We start from the raw sequence: 15,238 nt of genomic DNA on the forward strand, positions 1-15,238 counted from the left end.
TATTGAAGTTGTAGTACAATGTAAGCCCACTAGTGGTCATATACATAGTGTATTATTGAAGTTTGTTAACATGAACATATTACAAACACTTGCAAAACATTCCTGTTTGATTATAAATGTGTAAATATATGTAAAACACACGGGCCATCAGTGATCTCCAACATCCGCCTCCTCCTGTGATGTTGTAAAACGGAGCACTGATGTTACTGTTGCACGCTAAAAGTCTTATCTGTGTATTAAATAATTTTATTTAAGATGTCATATCGCTGCATGAAGTCCCACAAACGTGCTGCCGCAACTTCTTTTCTTCAGTAGGCGTGATTTTGTGTCGTCCTCGGGTCAGCCCGGGATGTGGGGGTTTGGGTTTGGGTTGGGTGAAAGGGGAAAGTTCAGAGGTGATGATTTTGTTGTCTTTGTGTAAAGGAGTGGAGCTCGATCTCACATCACTCTTCCCTCTCCCCGAGTCCTTTCTAAACTCTCCCCCGGGTTTCTACCCTCCCGAACCTCTCCCCTTCTACCCTTACAACCCCAACCCTCCCCCCGGTCACTTACCAGCATACGAATCAGGTGAGTTTTAATTTGATGTTTGGTGTTTTTTGTATTTTTGTTGTGATCAGAAGTAGCGGAAAGAAATCGCGCCCAGCAGCTAGCCGCTGCCTGTGTAGCATGCTAACAGGCCGCGTGATGATGAGCACGCAGTCTCTGTACAGAAACGTTAGGCTAGCTGAGCTAGCCACGGGGAAGTTTGATTTTAATGTTGCGTCAAAACAGCTGTCTGCTTTTTGGTGCCCGTACTTGATCAAAAGAGGACCTAACTACCATGTAACGAAGGTTGCAGATATTTGGTCAGCTATTAATAACGTTCACCAATCAAGCTAACTGGTTAGCTTTGCTAAGTAGCGCACGCATGCTTCATTCATTCCAAGCACGGTGAGCGACCAAAATGCTAAGTTGCTAACAGACTTACAACAAGCGTTAATAGTTAAATGGACTTACTTTAAACCAAACAACACACGCGAAGTAAGGAGTTAAACACCTGCTTTTCATACTGAACATACTTGTGAATGTATTTTACGTAATATAGGTCTAACTGTAGCGACGAGCGAGTAATTATCTGCACGTTTGTTGATAAACTTGATTCAAAGCTAATGATGAAGTCGCTGTTAGCATACAATCATATGTTTTTCAGTTAGCATTGCGATGGTTTCAGTGTTAATTTACTTGTTTAAAGTCGGATAACTTGGGTCGGAGCAGCATTGAAAATAAAACACAACACACGACTATAAGCAATGTGAGTTAGTAGCACAGTGAAAGTAGACTGAAAGCTGTTTGTATGACTGATCGTGGTACGCATTAGTTTTAGGAAGCATCAAGGTTAGCATAAGCTATCATACAGATGTACCATACTCCTCTGAATAGGTTCATTTTTATGCCTGAAGGTGTAATTTGTCTAAAGAATAACTAAGTATAAACATTTTATACTTGCATGTTTATCTATCATTCAACGCTATCAGCCAATGGCTGTGTGATTTAACTGAATATTTTAGTTTGATATAAGATTATTAAGATAATCGCTCAGCAAACTGGGGATATCTGTATGCAGCCAAAGTGTAGTGAGGAATGGAAATGGGTAGAGTCTGCCATTTTCAAGAAATGTGAAATCTAATTAGGTCAGATCAAATTGCACATTAGCCAGTGCTAGCATGTAAATTACAAGAAGTGTACTATTAAACTGCAATTCAGTCTTGTCACTTGTCAACCTTGGCGTTTAATTTATTGTCTGATTTGTCTGTTTGTCCCTTTTAGATCATCTCAGTGACCAAAGACCCCAGTTCTGTACGAACGACTAGGTTGCAGTTATGGACTCCGGTGTGATTGAAGGAGGGCTCAATGTCACCCTTACCATTAGGCTGCTCATGCATGGCAAGGTGAGGTCACCCATCAGCTGCTTGTGACGGCACGCTAATAGACTATGACATAATATTTATGGAATAAAGGATCCCCAGGGATGTATAAAGGGCAGGGCACTTTGATGTGATATCTCTGAGTAAGGCTATCGACTCGGTGATGTGATCCTGTACCTCAAAGCGAAGTATATGTGACACTGGACTTGAAAGTTGGACTCGCTTTGCTAAAATATTGATATGTTCCTCTTTGCTGCTGCGGTGCTGCTATTTGGTTATACCCTTAATAAGCACTGGTATCTTTTCTACCTTCAAAATTGTGGAGGCGTCTCTCTTCCCTGCATTCATCTTTGAATGATCGCTGTTCAAATGATATTACTAAACCATTTCAACACCTCTATCACTTGGTAAAATATACAACCATGAGGCATGATATTGCATTTGCTGTTTGTCATTAATGCATCTAGCTTTCACTACAGCAGCATAGCCACACACTTGTTGCATGTTTGGTCCCACAGTGGCCTGTTGTTATTGTGGTTACAAATGCTGAGATGCCATGCAGCAGAAAGTGGCTGCTGAAAATGTGACACTGTCACGTCAGCTGATACTGCAGATATACAAAACTGTTACACATCCAAAAAAAACGATCCTCCAAAAATCTGCTAGCTCTTAGCATCCTAAAACAGGCCCCAGCACCAGCTAGAAATGGGCAGCCTACAGACAGTGTGCCTGAATAGATCTCACTGTGGTGAACAGCACCATCTTCAGTCTGTGTGGGATGAGACAAAAACAAGAACTGCCTATGATAGAGTGTTTATTTCGGTCCAGAGACGTAGTGACCATGACTACTGACACGTTTCTGAAGGTATGCTGTAGCTAGAGAGGTTTGATGGGTAACGCTCTCTCGTAGTAAAACATTAAAGGTGTTGAAAGAGGATCAATCAGCCTAACACATCTTTTCTTATTTTAGGAAGTCGGAAGTATAATCGGAAAGGTAAGCTGCTGCACACTTTAACTCATTATTTGAAGTTGTCTGTTTTATGCAATCGTAAGTCTGACTTTGTGATTGTCTGCTAACAGAAAGGTGAATCTGTGAAGAAGATGAGAGAAGAGGTGAGGTCATCTTATTTATTGACTCTAGTTATGGCTAAATACAACAGGATGTAAAGTTGTCATTTCTAAGAGGAAGAGTAGCCTTTCAAATTTCCTCTTTTAATTCCTTGCTCTCCTTTGTCTGCAGAGCGGGGCTCGCATCAACATCTCTGAGGGCAATTGTCCTGAGAGGATCATTACTTTGGCAGGTCCAACCACCGCCATCTTTAAAGCATTCTCCATGATCATTGAAAAGCTGGAAGAGGTAAGTCATGATTTATACTCACTAATGGGTTTACAGTTCATCAGTAATAATCCCAAACAAAATCTAGGTCAACCTTTGTCTTCGTATTTTCTCCAGGACATAAGCAGCTCAATGACAAATAGCACAGCTACCAGCAAGCCCCCAGTGACCCTACGCATTGTGGTGCCTGCCAGCCAGTGTGGCTCCCTCATCGGGAAAGGTGGCTGCAAGATCAAGGAAATTCGAGAGGTATGTGTAGAGAAGAGCATGTAATATAAAACATATGGAACAAAACCGAGCTCCAGCCCCTTCAGTATTAGCTGACGTCACCTTTTCTACCTGTGGGATTTAGTACATCAAACACTGGTGGAACACAGGTCTTGAATTCGTGTCTCACTTTACTCTGGTTGTGTGTTGCAGTCAACAGGTGCTCAGGTACAAGTGGCAGGAGACATGCTCCCCAACTCCACAGAGCGAGCCATCACCATCGCTGGAACTCCCCAGTCGATAATCGAGTGTGTGAAGCAGATCTGTGTGGTCATGCTTGAGGCAAGTGGACTCATGAAATCAATGAAGCAAATGATGTGGCAGCTGTTGAGCTGTGAATTAATGATGTGAGGAGTGTGATATCTGGGCTTTTTGGTGCTGCAAGTTTGGTTTCGACCGGGGATGTCTTGAGCCGATACACAGGACTGCAGTTAAAGCGTTGTACACATATTTTAAATGACCATAAAACAATATACTAAGTATTACACTGAAGGTGCTTTGATGGATGACTTTAATGGGTTGTAATGTAATAACACATCCACTTGCTTTGTCTCCTGTACAGTCTCCCCCAAAAGGGGTCACTATCCCCTACAGACCCAAGCCTTCAGGATCCCCCGTCATCTTTGCAGGTGGACAGGTACTTATGACACTTCAGAGGGACGCAGGATCTCACCTGTGTTATTTATGATGCTTTGATGTTAAAAAAAATGTTTTCTTCCGCTGTCTGTCATTTCTCCTTATATCAGTATGTGAAGCATAATTGTGCAGAATATAATATGCTTGGAAGTCTTGATGTGTGATGAATATATACATATATTTATACATAACTCAAAGTAAGAACCATCTCAAATGACACTTCCAGTTTTAATACTGGTATTTCATTGGCCAGGACCGTAGTAGTCCGGAGTAGCTGTAGAGGGTATTAAAGTTGAGAAACCAGAGCTGCTTACTGTAATTGTTTGAAGGGAGTATGAACAGCTTAAGTAGCTGATGACTATAAGAAATTTGTCATGTGGCTTTTTCGCTTAATGTTTCATTGTTTCAAGCATAAGGTTTCAGAGGTGTGTCCAGCTATTGTTGGTCTGAACCAAAATGTGTTCTGGTACTTGTTGGCCTAAACTTACAAGGTCTTTTGTCTCACTATATGCCCCTTTTAAAAAAACAAAAAAAAACTTTCCAGTTTTCCTTAATTCCACTATAATGTATCTAAAGATTTCTTTTTTCCAGAAATGTGGAGACTTTGGACAAGACATGCCTGTAGATTATTCTTAAATGAGATTGGTTCAGAAAAGGCTTTGATGTGTTTGAGTCTTCAGGAGATACTTATATATCAGGAGAGATGTAACTTAACCAAAATCAAAATCAGATGTGAGTCCTATGAAAGCTTTGTTTTCGTTTGTTTCAGGCATATGCCGTACAAGGACAGCACGCGATTCCACAGCCAGATGTAAGTGCAGTAGACATTTTTACTTGACCCCACCACTCCCATCCATAATTACAACTGTCCTCTCCCAAAATGAGCAACCACCCACCCTTTTTTTTTTTCTTCTTTTTTTTTTAACAGCCTGTAACTGTAGCTGAACTTGCCCCTTTCTTTATTGTTGACCTACCATTATTAGATTTTGTTACCATTGAGAGAGCAGCACTGTTAGACCTTCATGTTTGTTTAGTTCGTGAGTTGACGGGCAGTACGTTTTTAATTAAACTGACATTTGTGTTTTGTCCAGACTCTTCACTGTTCCATGAATAATAATCTGTTCCTGCTGCTAACTCTCTCCCTTTTGTTCTGTCTTGTTGGACATACCTTGTTCATTAGTCTGTCCCAGATAAACATGTGTTTCCTCTTTCCTCCCTCTTCATCAACCCTTCATTACTACTTTGTGCTTTGCTCACTGGTGTCTTGTCTCAAATAATCTATCTCTCTTTTTTTAATGAGCTTTAGACGTTCCATCTAAAGGAACACTGGATTTAATAGACCATATATTATTAGTCTTACCTGCCACTGAACACTGGCAACCAGTCAGATATCATGTAAAATATGGTAACAATTATAGTTTATTTTTATTTGTTTTATTCTAAAGCCTTTAAGCAGTGTGATTACCTTTTTATGTAATTAGTTTGTCATTGCTTATGGCAGTTTTCATTTCCTTAAATCTTCCCTTCCAGCTATATTGTTGATAACTGGGGATGCTAATTCAAAATGCATATTGACAGCTTCCTCCCTTGTGTATTGTGACTTTGCCCTGACCCTGAAGACTGCGAGAAATCATTACCAAGAGATGCAGCCTGCACATTGGAGGAATGCCTTTGGGGTACCCCACATAGACAAGTCTAAAAACACACTTATTGTCAGACACCAGTGATCCATGTAGAAGTTTTTGAGAGGATGAACAGTATTGAGTGGAGTGTGAGTTTTCTGTGGGTAGGCTCTTCTGTGTATATGTCTGTACTGACTGTGATGTTTTTTGTTCTGTTTTTCCCTCTTCCTGTGTTTTCCCGTTTCCTCCATTTCTCTCCCTGCCTTCTCTCTCACTCTCACAGTCTTCCTCTGCTGCTATCTCTCCACAGCTCACCAAGCTTCACCAGCTGGCTATGCAGCAGAGCCCCTTTCCCATTGCACCAAGCAACCAGGGATTCACTGGTACGCAGCACAACAAGGCCAATTGGCTTTGACACTCGTCAGCCTCAAAAATCAGAATTTGTTATAGACGATGGATCTTTTTCTTAAAGTTTTAGCCGAGTTGGTATATATGGAATGAGTGAAAATGTTCTATCACATCCTTTCACTCCTATAATTAACAGAGTTTAATGTTAATTTTGAGTTTTTATTACTGTGATATTACTTAAACTGACTTACTGAATGGCAAATACATACCTAGATCTTCAAAATAAGTCTTGCTATTGGAATTTTGGGCTATTTTAAGGATTATTGACGTTATTACCTCATGAATGAGTTTCTAATAACGACATTTGACGTTCTATCATCCAACTTCCACACAGTTCACATTGCATGTATATTGATTTGCATGTTCTGGTTATTCTGGTCACTGTTGGTTATCATTCTTTTGTTTATTAGGGATAGATGCCTCAGCTCAGACCAGTTCCCATGAGATGACCATTCCAAATGATGTAAGTACTTCAAAACGTCTATTTTTATCACTGTTACCAGTTAAAGTTGAGGCACGTCTTCTCACCCTCAATTCAAATAAAAAGAGCAGAAAATCTTAGTGTTGACTATGCTGCTTGATTGGGATTACAGCCATCAAAAAGTAAAGTTGTGTATGACCACCACATGTGTATAAAATGCTTGAGCCTTGCCCGCAGGTATACAGATATATGCTGGTTTGAGAATTTGATATAATTTTTAGGGTAATTTGTAAAAAGAAGATTGTGTGGACTTGAAAATATGTGTTTAAACAAATATCTGTATACATGTACACAAGGTCTAACTTAACCAGAGTCATCTGCTCATTATATCATTCAGAGGTCTAGTAAGAGTACCTATTACTCAACTCTGCTGCTCTTCTCCACTACAGCTTATTGGGTGCATCATCGGCCGCCAGGGAGCCAAGATCAATGAGATCAGGCAAATGTCAGGTGCCCAGATCAAGATTGCAAATCCAGTGGATGGATCAACCGACCGCCAGGTCACCATCACAGGCTCACCTGCCAGCATCAGTCTGGCGGAGTACCTCATCAACGCAAGGTGAGATGATCAGTTAAATACTATTTTAGCTCCCAACAGGTGATTCATTCAGTCACAGGGTTTTAAAAATCCAAACACTGCAGTTTCTGTGCTACATGTAGCTTCACTTTACAAATTGGTTGCTTCGGTTCAGTTTGATTTAGTCTATTAATGTAAAAAAAACAAAAAAAATTTTTTTTCCAATTTAGAAGAATAAAATAGTTTATGTTCCTACCATTATATAAAAATACATAACGGGCCTACCTGCTGCATCAGTCCTTCTAGTTTGGGATTTGTGCTCAAACTCAAATAATTGAGTTAATATTTTTTGGCTACTGCATATCATTACTTTGGTATTGCTAGCTCTCTGTCAGTCTGCACTTGTTGGTGTTTTCCCCTTATTCTACCCTTACTTTGCTCCTCATCGATTCATCACCAGAGATGCGATTTTCTTTTTTTCTGCTTTAGTTTATTTATTTATATTTTTTTGATCGACCCATTTGTTTCTAATGAAGCTTTTTGTCTTGTGTTTTGATCACATCCCTGAGTGATCCCCCCCTACACCTCCTTCACCCCTCCTCCTACACCTAACCCCTCCACCCCCACCCATTGCTCACCAGCTTGCCCTGTGATCCATCCCGACTGTGTTGTCCCTCTCTCCTTGTCTCTCTTTCTACAGTGTAGAGTCCTCTAAACCTCCTCCCTCCTCCTCCTCCTTGAACCCTGAACAGACCAGCCCGTGCCCTCCCTCCACCTCTACTACTACTACTACCACTACTACTACTACTACTACCACCACCACCTCCTCTGCTGCTACCTCCTCCTTCTCTTCCTCCTCCTCCTCCTCTTCCTCCTGTGTGGTGCCCCCCTCAGCCTCCATCCCTCTGTCCTTGTTGGCTCCAGGGCCGCCTCCTCCTTCCTCTTCCTCCTCCTCTTCCTCCTCCACTGATTCCCTGCTTCCCAGCTCTCCTGCCTGTGTGTCAAGTCTCCTCAGTCTCAAGCCCCTCCCTCTCCTGGCCCTCCATGTTGTCAGCGGGGCCAGTAACCCCGCACACCCAATCCCCACTGAGCCCAAAATCGCCCCAGAGCTGAGCTCCAAGTCTAAAAGACGAAGGCTCTCCCCTTACTAACGAAGGAAACATAAGTCATCTACTGCTGAAGTACTGACAATGCCCTTTGTTGTCTGTACCTGCACTTGCTTTTGTATCTGGCTGTGCCACGCCACGCTTACTACAGAAAACGAATGCACACAAACAAGCCAGACAGATGGCTGCTGCCATATTTATAAAATGGGTATCTGTAGCTTGATTTGGCCTGTATCTTAACGAAATGACATGTTGAGTGCATTATATTTTTAAATGACTTGAACTTAGCATGGACAGTGAATTATTTCACTAAAGCATTTCTCTCTTCGTGTAAGCTCTGCTCAGGTAGCGGCTCTCTTTAAGATGTCACATTGTATTTATGGGGATAGTTTTTCTTGTAGTAAATTTTAAGTGACTACTGTTCGCAGTTATAATGTAGAGTATACGTATCATGATAATTATGTTTTTTGGCTTATGTAAGAAGCAATTGTAATTTCCATTCTAAGTAAATCTGCCCTCAGGTATAAAAGGCACCAAACCACCAATTATTAGGACTTTTTTGTTGATAAGACTAATAAAGAAAGGAGTTTAGCCTCATTTTAAAGGAATAGTTCGACATTTTGAGGATTTATTTGATTTCTTGATGAGTTAGAGGAGATGATTGGGAAATGGCTGTGAGAACAGACTTCCTGGAGTTTCTGCTGGTTGCCTGGCAACCTAACAGTGACAAGTTTTTTTGCATGAATTGAACTAATGAGATACTTAATCAGTAGGGTTGTACTCAGCTTAAATGAGTATTCATTACAGATCAAGTATTTTTTATGAGTGCATCTGAAACCAGCCACCTAAATACGCCTCATTTTATTTTATTTTATTTTCTTTCCATCAAGATCCATAGCTTATTCTGTTAGAAAATAACAAAAATATTGAAAAATGCCTTTTCTGTTAAAAAAAAATTGGGCTCCATCCCTTTCACACCAGAAGTTATTAGGGTCTTTTCTGGGCCAAGACCCATCATCCATCCAAGTTTAGTGGAAATCTGCTCAGTAGTTTTTGTGTAATCATGGTCACAAACCAACAAACCGTCCAATCAACTGACACGGGTAGAAACATAACCTTCCTCAGCGGAGGCCGGGCTAGATCTGAGCACATGCCTAGGGCCTCCTTGCTACTATGGGGCCCAGACAGAGGGGAAATGAACATCTACTGCCTACGTTAAAAAAATTATGTTTTAACATATATTGTATAATATTTTAGGTATAAAAAGCTAAAAAAAACCTCAGTTTTTATATATCTATTTTATTCATTTCAAACAGACACTTGGAGGTAAAAACTTGTTCTGTAAATAGTTCTTACTCTTGTGATCAAAAACATTGATTTGAAACTCAATTTTATTCTGTGTAAATAGTTTCTAATAAATAATAAATATAGCATTTTCTGATCAACCCATATCAATTTCAGGTTTAAATTAAAAACTTCTGCCTCGTCCCATTTCCGGTTCAGGACCACCCATTCCATTTACGGTTACAGATGATGCTGTATTGCTCGTCGGTAATTATCAGTGAGCTTTAGAGGTTCTGGTAGTTGGACTTTGTTACGCTTGGACGGAGCCAGGCTAGCTGTTTCCATCCGTTTCCATTTTTTATCACAAGCTAACCGGCTGCTATCGATCTTCTCCTCTACCTGTTGGCAGGAAGGCAAATAAGAATGTTTCCTAGGATGTTGAACTATTTCTTTTGTCACATTTCTTCTATCAAAGCATCAAGTATCAGTTTGAGATCTGACTCTGAAGTAGCTGTTTGTTGAGAATAGTTATAAATGAGAAGAGTAGCAGCAAACTGGACTAATGATTTTTTTAATATATATATATATTAGATTATACTTCTCCTGTTTAATAAAGCTGATCTCCTTATCTAGCGTTTTATTATGATGATGATGATGTAATGTAGATAAAATGACATTTATCTTGTCTGTCTGATTGCATGCCTTATTCTCTCTCCCTCCCTGGTCTCCGGGTGTCTCTCTGTCTGTTTCTCCAGGCTTTCCTCTGAGGCCACAGGACTGGCAGCCAACTGATAAGACACTGCATCTGCACTAAATCTCACTTTTATATCATCGGCTACCATAAAGCAGTCAATGCAACTATCCAACTTAAGAGTTTATATATTATACTGCCTCTTCCTCATTTGAAATCATGTCATCCGCCTCTGATTTGATCCGCTGAGTTCATTATTTATTTTCTTCTTTTTTTTTGGTTTTAGTCGAAAGAAGCAAACAATTAGGTTTTTAATTCCCTTTTTGACTCGAGTTGGAGGTTTTAATGAGTTGCTATTAGACCCTTTTTTATTATGAATTCCTCGCTCTCTTCCCTTTTTTTTTTCTTTCTTTCCCATCACAGAGGAGTAGAGTTGGAAAAACTCTGAATAGGCATATAGATTTAGTTCTGTACAGTCAGTTTTTTTCTTTAAAAAGGAAAAGACAAAAAAGGAAAAATAAAAAATATCAAAAATAAGAATAGAGTGACTGTTTTATTCTGTGTTTATATACACGCCCCCTCCTTTTCCTCACCCAGTTCCACAAGTCGGTCTGTCCATTTTATGTCCACGCTCACTTGCTTTAAATATACACAGCATCCTCCCCCCCTTGTCACCTTTTCAATTGAAGTGCTTGTAACATGAATTACACTCGTGTCACTGAGAATACGTAGCTGTACATGCACTGTCACCGATTATATTTGGTTATGATGACAAATGTTCTGACACTCACAACTGAATTTATCCTGATAATTTAAAATGTGTATGATTACGCATGTCACTTTTCGCCCCTCTACATGTCATTCCTGTTTTCTCCCCTCTCCTGGTCCTAAGATCATGTGTTGATATTTTGCTGGGATGGGAGGTTTTGGGGGTTTGGGTTTGGCTCTAGGGGTCGGAAGCAGAGGGTTCTCCTCGCTTTTTTTGTAAAGACTGATATATACTAAAAAAAAAAATGTTGGAATATTTGTTTTAAATGGAGGAAATATTTTTTTTTAACTACCAAAGGGGGATTAACTCCTGGACACTGATCTGTCTATGAAATGTGATGAGGCTGAGAACTGAACTCGTTGAAGCTCTGGAACTAGACAAAGAAAGGGTTGTGAGTTAACACTAATTTCCTGCTCTTTGCTTTGCTCAAGTCAGAATTTATTTTATTTTTTATTTGCAGGAAAGAAAAAAAACAACTTTTGTGCACGTTTTTGAGACTGTAGACCTGGGTGCCACAACATTGTTTAAAAAAAATTAAAGAAATAAAGATGTGAAATGCTCAAACCACAACTTGTCTTGAGAATCTTTTGTCTTAAAGTACATCGCACACACAATTTGAGATTTTACAAGTTTGATTTTATTTTAAATCGTTTCTTAAATATATTTATTGTACAGTTACAATAATGCTGTATAAAAAGCAAACGTTTCAGTTCATACAGGGTTGTTTAAGTCGGCATCGAGGGAAACGGGAGTACCTCCACAATCGAGACACTAGAGGGCAGTAGGTTTGCTTTTTGGCAACAATTCATCCTGCAGGAGGATTTCTAGCTTTAAATCTTGGGGGGGACACAATCAGTTTAAAATCTTCTACAAATTTAAACTAAACAGATTTTAAAAAAAGAAGCTGCCATTTATAGCTTATTGAGTGGGACCTTTAACGGAACAGGATGTAATGTGCTGATATGCAGTCAGATTGGACCACATGCACAAAACATGGCTTGTCAAGGGAGACGTACATTAACACCAGAGTTTCATGTATCATACTGTCTATTATGGAGAAGCCCTTATGCATTGATGAAAAATGACCCTCTGTTGGAAAAATTTCAGGCGGTCAGTGATCTGCACAAGTGAATCTGCTAAATGGGGACAAATCATGATGTCATAGGACTCATTTTTAGGTGTACACTGATATTATGAGTGGAAGGGGAAAACTTAATTTGTTTCCCAAAATGATCTTAACTCCAACTATCTTCTCTCTTCTGTGCTGCAGACATGGTTAGGCCACACACTTGGTAAAATTAGAACCAAGCGAGAGCAGAAAACCATGAATGCAATCGTGTTTTTTCTGGGATCTACTTGGGTGTTTCGTGTCCGGTCATCCACATGCCTTTAGACATTAAAACATGAGTCTGCAAGAAATCGTAAGTCTTGCTTTTGTTGTATTTTTCTTAATCTCTATGGATGGATCTGATGTCTCATTTTGATCTGGGTCACAAAAAGTGACCAATAGGCTATCTGTACTTGCATGCTTTTCTGATGCTATATACACCCCCAGTTGCTCAGAAATACATTTTCAAACTTTTTTTTTTGTTTTAATACAGTCAACACTGCAATGCTAATAAAAAAAAGCCTGTCTGCCCTGAATGACAGGACATACTGTACCGGAGCAGACATATTGCTTTTACTTTGTTCACACGTTCCTCTTTTATCTGTGTTTTGATGCTCAGACATGAACAGCAGCTACAGTACATTCTACTACCATAAGCTTTTTGAGGTTCAAATAGAGTAGCGCCAAACTAATTAGAAACATCAGCACCTTTAAATTATACAATCTCACATTTTAAAAAATTTGTTCATTTTACAACATCACATATTTACATTGATATTAAAACACAGGAGTATAAAATGGAAACACAACCCATGACATAAATATAAATAAAAATGTAAACAACTCAAATTAAACATGTAATCATTGTTTTTCAGGAATATCAATGAATTCACTGTAAATTAACAAAATAAATTAGTGCATAATGTTTTAGAGGAAATTCAATATGACACAGTGATCACCAATAAATCAGTACATTTCATAAATTAAGTGCAAGCAGCAACATCAGCGGCTGTCCCACTAATGCTGTCAAAAGAAACATTAAAGTATAATAGAAGCCCTGATAGGATTTTATAATTATGTTCTCATATGACATAATGTGAAATAACATATAAATGACACATTTTCATAACGGAGAGGAAAAATACAAATTGACCTGGAAGATGATATTAATAGACAGTCAAGTAGACGGCCTCTTTGACTGAGGCGTCCATCACTGAGGTGTCATTTGTTCTTGCAAAGCTGATCTTGGGCCAGTTGTTGGGGGGGACCAGAGGGGGTTTGCTGCGCCGTCAACTCGCCTCACTGTGATGCATTTACCTCAAAAAGGAAATGGGATTTGATGGGGGTTTTTTCCAAGATTTTTTTTGAGAACACTCACCGAGGACTTGTGTTTCTGCTTGTTTGGAAAGACACAGGCCTTTGTTTTCCTGCCTCTCTTCAACGTCCCTGATCATGACTCCCTTCCTGTAAGAGTAAGAGAGGCATTCACCGGCCCGATCTGCGGGTGTTTGAGTGGGCTGAGATGTCAGATTTTCACCAGTTGCTTGGAGGTTGGCTGGGTTCTGCACTGCCTGAATGGTCCAGCTCTGCACTGTCACAGTCCGAGTCATCGTACAGGCCCTGGTTTGGGAGAAAAACATGAATCATTTGAGTTGGAACAACAACAGACTCTTAAATGTTGACTGCAAAAGCAGATTCTGTAAATTATACCTTCAGTCACACCTGCCCTAAAATATTTTGTTACACAGGTGGCTTGGTCTGGTGGTGTGTTTTCAGCGGCACAGCTACTAAATGATTATAGACGTATTATGGGGATACTACAGGATCTATGATCCCCTCACTTGACTACAAGATGCAGCTTGTCACAGCACCACAGACAGCGCCATGGATTGATCAATACACAGCACAGTAAGGCTCCTGATATTTCAGAGCCATCGTCTGGGACACAGATTCTTACTCGCACAAACCTCAGTCAGATAAATGATCAATGAGTCAGGCAGACTAGACTAACATATTTAACTAAACAGCCGGTGCTCTCTTTCAGCTACCAGGGAATGTAGAGGGGAATGAGGATAATCTCCCTCTACATATATCAGTCTGTATCATGCCTTCTCCTTTGATTTCCTCTCTGCTGCCTACCTCATAATTGTGGTCATTACTGGCGAGCTGGGTCTTGACTTGGCGAAGAATAGCTTCCTTCTCAGACAACCCGTCAGAGCCCAGCTGGGTGGGGTCAGATGGGTCGGCGGGAATTTCCGAGCCCTGAGACAACAGGTCATCGCTCTTGTCGTCCAGACGCTCGTCCGTGTTGGTGCTGACCACGTCTGGCGTGCCGCTGTGCGAGTGGTCGGTAGTGTTTCCTTCCTCGCCGTCCGAGACCGACAAGTTCTCTGAGCTGAAGGTGGACAGCGACTGGCACTTTGTAATGCTCACAGGACGCCTGAGTGGAAAAACAACAGGAAAGGGTACATATACAGTAGAGTTACAAACATGTACTTCATTGTGAGTGCTTTGCAGTAGAGAGAAATGAAGGATGAAAAAAAAGGGTTGAGAGATTCAAACCCAACATGCTGCGGTGTAAATTCTGCTGGGCCATGTTGATGTAAAGTAAAAGAAATGTGATAATACTCGTGCTAAAACGTTCATGCTGTCTCCTCAGCCACATTTGGCATTACATTAGGCTGAAAATACAGGTCAAACTAGCATGATTACTTGTTGTTGATGATAAAGGGCCCTGCGCACCTACACAGGTGTTGTCAGTTATTCCAGCTGATTAGCCTCCTGCTCACTGACACGTTCAGCCTCGACAAAATTTTGATTTCAACGGAAACAGAGATGCGTTGAAGACCCTGTTGTGTTATGCAGGTGCACTAGCTAGTCTGCCTTTTTAACACCTCTAACAAAGAGGAGAGGAACAATTCCTCAAAGCCCGTTCGACACCATTTCAGGGAAAACATGTTGTTCAACCCCAAAACTGTGGCAAAACTGTGCACACCATTTTCAGATTAAACGTGCCGCAGGTCAGGGTGACGTCTAATCCCGCTTCATGTAAATGTTCTTTTGGATTTATGTGAAAATGAACGCATGAAATGTTTCATATGTGTGTACA

The 15,238-nt window shown here is 40.3% G+C and overlaps 2 protein-coding genes across 5 annotated transcripts in view; one reads left to right on the forward strand and one right to left on the reverse strand.

Moving 5' to 3' along the window:
* Nucleotides 1-344: 344 nt before the first annotated feature.
* LOC311254256 (poly(rC)-binding protein 2) lies at nt 345-11,591 on the forward strand. 3 transcript variants are annotated; one of them, XM_084347914.1, is made up of 13 exons: nt 345-567; nt 1,807-1,928; nt 2,875-2,898; nt 2,985-3,017; nt 3,145-3,261; nt 3,358-3,489; nt 3,661-3,789; nt 4,070-4,144; nt 4,913-4,954; nt 6,076-6,148; nt 6,584-6,636; nt 7,044-7,213; nt 7,872-10,305. In XM_084347914.1, exons 2-13 carry the CDS (start codon nt 1,860-1,862, stop codon nt 8,320-8,322), a joined length of 1,368 nt encoding a protein of 455 aa, XP_084204040.1. In that variant the 5' UTR covers nt 345-567; nt 1,807-1,859; the 3' UTR covers nt 8,323-10,305. The 3 variants fall into 3 exon arrangements, with proteins under 3 accessions (XP_084204040.1, XP_084204038.1, XP_084204039.1); XM_084347912.1 differs by lacking the exon at nt 7,872-10,305 and adding an exon at nt 10,317-11,591 and having other exon boundaries at nt 368-567; nt 6,049-6,148; XM_084347913.1 differs by lacking the exon at nt 7,872-10,305 and adding an exon at nt 10,317-11,591 and having other exon boundaries at nt 368-567.
* Nucleotides 11,592-13,054: 1,463 nt separating this feature from the next.
* LOC311254255 (mitogen-activated protein kinase kinase kinase 12-like) overlaps nt 13,055-15,238 on the reverse strand; it is a 30,000-nt gene continuing 27,816 nt past the window's right edge. For both annotated transcript variants that reach the window (XM_084347911.1, XM_084347910.1), the window contains exons 13-14: nt 14,269-14,569; nt 13,055-13,749 (exon numbers count right to left, since the gene is read on the reverse strand). In XM_084347911.1, the coding sequence (XP_084204037.1) occupies nt 13,663-13,749; nt 14,269-14,569 (388 nt within the window). In that variant the 3' untranslated portion in view covers nt 13,055-13,662. The remainder of the gene's footprint in view (nt 13,750-14,268; nt 14,570-15,238) is intronic.

Source organism: Pagrus pagrus (assembly GCF_965226575.1).
Source record: "Pagrus pagrus genome assembly, chromosome: 3".
NCBI classification, from domain to species: Eukaryota; Metazoa; Chordata; class Actinopteri; order Spariformes; family Sparidae; genus Pagrus; species Pagrus pagrus.

Coding starts and splice junctions, on each gene's coding strand:
- LOC311254256 (XM_084347914.1), top strand. CDS start 1,860: ATGGACTCCGGTGTGATTGAAGGAGGGCTCAATGTCACCCTTACCATT. Junction 1,929..2,874: donor GGCTGCTCATGCATGGCAAG/GTGAGGTCACCC, acceptor TTCTTATTTTAG/GAAGTCGGAAGTATAATCGG. Junction 4,145..4,912: donor TCATCTTTGCAGGTGGACAG/GTACTTATGACA, acceptor CGTTTGTTTCAG/GCATATGCCGTACAAGGACA.